The following is a 3781-nucleotide window of genomic DNA, read 5'->3' on the forward strand; positions in this document are numbered from 1 at the left end:
GACATTTAATAATTGAAGTGGTGAAGGAGAGGGAGAGATAGAGGTCGTGATGGCTTAATTTGCTTTGGGGCTCTGGCTCAAGAAGTTAGTGCTGACAGTTTTTCCAATGTAAAATTTTTATCAACTTTTCTGGAGTGAGTTGAAAAAAAAAGTACCAGCGTTTAGTGCGGCGAGTATGGGACTTGGCTTCTCTTCTTGGTGATATACCACTATTCAGTTTGAGGTGAGGTTGGGCTGATTGAAACTTGTGAATACCATCGCCACAAAGGCGTAGAAGAAAGGAGAAGAAGAGTGGTGGGCGAAGAAATGGCTCAAATTCCTGTCGATTTCTTGCTCGACAAGTTGGGATCCTTGGTGGCGCAAGAAGTGAAACTGTTGAAGGGGATTGGACAGGAAGTGGTAGAGATGCAGAGGGAGTTGGAGAGTATGAGATCCTTTCTGAAGGATGCCGATAGAAGGCAGGATACCGACGAACACGTAAAGCAGTGGGTTAGAGATGTGAGGCAGGCAGCATATGACATTGAAGATGTCCTGGACAATTTTATGCTTCGATACCAAGGGGAATATAAAGGTGGATTTAGAGCTTCCCTGCATAGGGGTCTTCACTCACCGAAACGTTTGATAGACCGTCATAATCTTGCAAAAGAGCTTCAATCGATCAAGGCCAGAGTGGTGAAGATTTCAAAGAGAAAAAAGAGGTATGCTTTCAATAGGTTGGAAGAAGGATCGAGCTCAAATCATGTTGCTACAGACCAAGTTCGCCGAGAGGCATACTTCGACGAAGAAGCATATGTGGTGGGTATTGATGCAGTCATCGAAAAAATTGCAGGATGGCTCACAGAGGGGGATTTGAAGCTCACACCCGTATCGTTGGTGGGGATGGGAGGTTCTGGAAAGACCACACTCGCAAGGAAAGTTTACAACAGCCAAAAGGTACACTTCCAGTGCCATGCTTGGTATTCTGTCTCCCAATCGTTCAATCTTGCAAACCTTTTGATATCCTTAATAAAGGGGTTCCATGAATCAATGAACGATACGGTTCCTGATGGCTTAGAGAAACTGGAGACGCCAAGCCTTGGGGAGAAGCTGCACATGTATCTACGCAACAAAAGGTATGTTCTTGTGTTGGATGATGTATGGGCTGCCAATGTTATGGATGCTATCGATTTTGCATTGCCAAAGCACGCCTGTGGAAGCAGGATTCTGATCACCACTCGTTTAGAGGACGTTGCATTGCCAATAGAAATAAAAGCCGAGTGCATAGGCCACGTCCACCGTATCGAGCCCCTGTCTAGTGATGCGGCGATGGCCCTATTCTGTAAGAAGGCATTCCGCGACATCCCTCAGAGAATATGTCCTCCGCATCTTAATGATGTTTGCAAGAGTTTGGTGGACAAGTGTGACGGGCTGCCGCTTGCCATTGTAGCATTGGGTGGAGTCATGTCAACAAAATGCAAATCTGAGACGACATGCAGAAAAATCCAGCACACCCTACGATCTGAGCTGAGTAACAATCCAAAGTTTGATAGAGTTAGAAATGTCCTCTCTTTGAGCTACAATGAGCTGCCACCTCACCTGAAGCCTTGTCTCCTGTACTGTAGCGTATTTCCTGAAGATTACTTGATCACAAAAGGCAGGCTAATCAGATTATGGATAGCGGAAGGGTTCATACAACAGAAGGCGGACATGACACTAGAAGAGGCGGGAGAAGAGTACCTTAATGAGCTAACCGATCGGAGCTTGCTCCAAGTTGTCGATGTGAATATCACGGGAAAGGTAAGTTCGTATCGGATGCATGATCTTTTGCGTGAATTGGTTGTCTCTACATCCGAGAAGGAAGATTTTGTTGTCATTTTAGAGAAGAAACGTGTAATGGTTGATGAAAGGTGCAGGCGCTTGTCTCTCCACGAAGACCTTCCATTGGACATGACAAGGGTACATAATATCCGCTCCTTGTTGAATTTTGGAATGGATCGCATGCCCTCAACAATCCCTACCCTGTTATCACAGAGCAAATTGCTAAGGGTACTGGACCTGCAAGACACTTCAATTGAGGAACTGCCTAGTGCATTGGGCGATTTAGCTCTTTTGAGGTACTTAAATTTGAGAAAAACCAACATAAAGGAGCTGCCAACGTCTTTCGGGAGGCTCCAAAACTTGCAAACGTTAGATATCCGTGATACTCAAATTGAAAGCCTGCCTGAGGAGATATCAATGATGAAAAGCTTGCGCTATATGTCCATGTTGTCTGGTATTAGTTATCCCTTCGTGATCGACCAAATCCGTGGCTGCAAAATGCAAAGCGGAGTGCGCGCATTGAAGGACTTGCAAAAGCTCTCAGGCATACATGCCAACAATCAAATAGTTAGAGAAGTTGGTAACTTGGTCCAACTCAAAAAATTTGGGATTGTCAAGCTGAAGAGTGAACATGGGAACATTCTTAGTGCCTCCATCCAGAAGATGAACAACCTCTTGAAGCTGTACATATCTTCTATTGCAGAGACAGAGACCCTACAACTGGATTCCCTGTCAATGCCACCACCGTATCTTGAAGCGTTGGGACTTTTTGGGCGTTTAGGCGCGATACCCACCTGGGTTGGCTGCCTAAACAACCTCGTGAACTTAGTCCTATTCTTCTCAAGGTTAAGCCAAGATCCTCTTCCAACGCTCCAGTCTCTGCGAAATCTGCGACGACTTATACTCTATGAGGCTTATGATGGGGCTGCAGTGAAATGTAATGCAAGGGGTTTCCCTGCACTGAAGGAACTCCGCTTTATGAATCTGCCAAAACTGCAATTTGTCCACATAGATGAGAATGCAATGCCAAGCATTCAAACATTACTGATCTGGGGTTGCCGGGAGTTGGAGCTCATTCCTTACGGGATTAAGCACCTAACCACCCTGCAAGAGTTGAACTTGAGGTATGTACCTCAAAAACTAATAAGAGGCATACGCAAAAATGGAGGTCAGCATCGCTCCGTAGTCAAACACGTCCCTAACATCGTTTACTACTACACCATGGGCGGTAGTAAGGTATTCAGGGAAAGGCTTTGACATCCATTATCCTAAAGTCCAAAGACTCTTAAAACATGGTAAATCCTATCCCACCCTGCACATTTCGAAGCTGATTAACTTCGTCTCTTCCCTTTTATTGCACTTACACATACTGCTGCTTTTTCTTTGTTGATAGTTGATGCTAGCTTTACATGGACAAAGAGAGAAATGGCATGGAGGTGGTGTGATATCTGTAAAGTTGGTCAGCAAATTTGGAGGCTCCAAAGGTTGGCCAGTAATTTGGAATTTTGTGGCTGTAAAATTCTTGTAAAATGTCGAATTTTGTATTAAAAAAAATGTTGATGCATGATACAAAAATGAAACAGAACCGTTATGGTGAAGAAATCATTTCCCCCACCAACGGGGGCTCCGCTTGTCTGGTAGGAGCAGCTAGTGCACGTCACCTTGTGTTGGGACGTTGCAAATTCAAACCTTAATGGTAAAGTTGTGTAACTGGTAGGGGTGTGCCTAATCCCAGCTTGCCTTTCGAAAAAAAGAAAATGAAAAGAAGAAATCATTTTCCATCCCTAAAGAATAATGATTTCTGTACCTATTAGCTAGCACCCTCAATGTACTGGATGACTGATTTCCTTTTCATTAATGGGATGAACCATCCGTTAATTACATAGGACTGGCAGATGAAATGATTGCATATTTAGGCTTCTAAATCATTACCGTAAGAAGCAACCCAAAATATAGAATTTTAATCAATTATATAAAAAAATAA

The 3781-nt window shown here is 43.9% G+C and overlaps 1 protein-coding gene across 1 annotated transcript; it reads left to right on the forward strand.

Moving 5' to 3' along the window:
• Positions 1 to 272: 272 nt before the first annotated feature.
• LOC149837566 (disease resistance protein RPM1-like) lies at positions 273 to 3399 on the forward strand. Its single transcript, XM_090007426.1, has 2 exons — positions 273 to 3092; positions 3191 to 3399. The coding sequence occupies exon 1, from the start codon at positions 307 to 309 to the stop codon at positions 3052 to 3054; it is 2748 nt and encodes a 915-aa protein (XP_089863552.1). The 5' UTR covers positions 273 to 306; the 3' UTR covers positions 3055 to 3092; positions 3191 to 3399.
• Positions 3400 to 3781: the final 382 nt, after the last annotated feature.

Source organism: Nuphar pumila, chromosome 5, assembly GCF_984573655.1.
Source record: "Nuphar pumila chromosome 5, dmNupPumi1.hap1.1, whole genome shotgun sequence".
NCBI classification, from domain to species: domain Eukaryota; kingdom Viridiplantae; phylum Streptophyta; class Magnoliopsida; order Nymphaeales; family Nymphaeaceae; genus Nuphar; species Nuphar pumila.

What these genes read in the sequence shown, in the direction of transcription:
- LOC149837566 (XM_090007426.1), top strand. Translation starts at nt 307, where the DNA reads ATGGCTCAAATTCCTGTCGATTTCTTGCTCGACAAGTTGGGATCCTTG.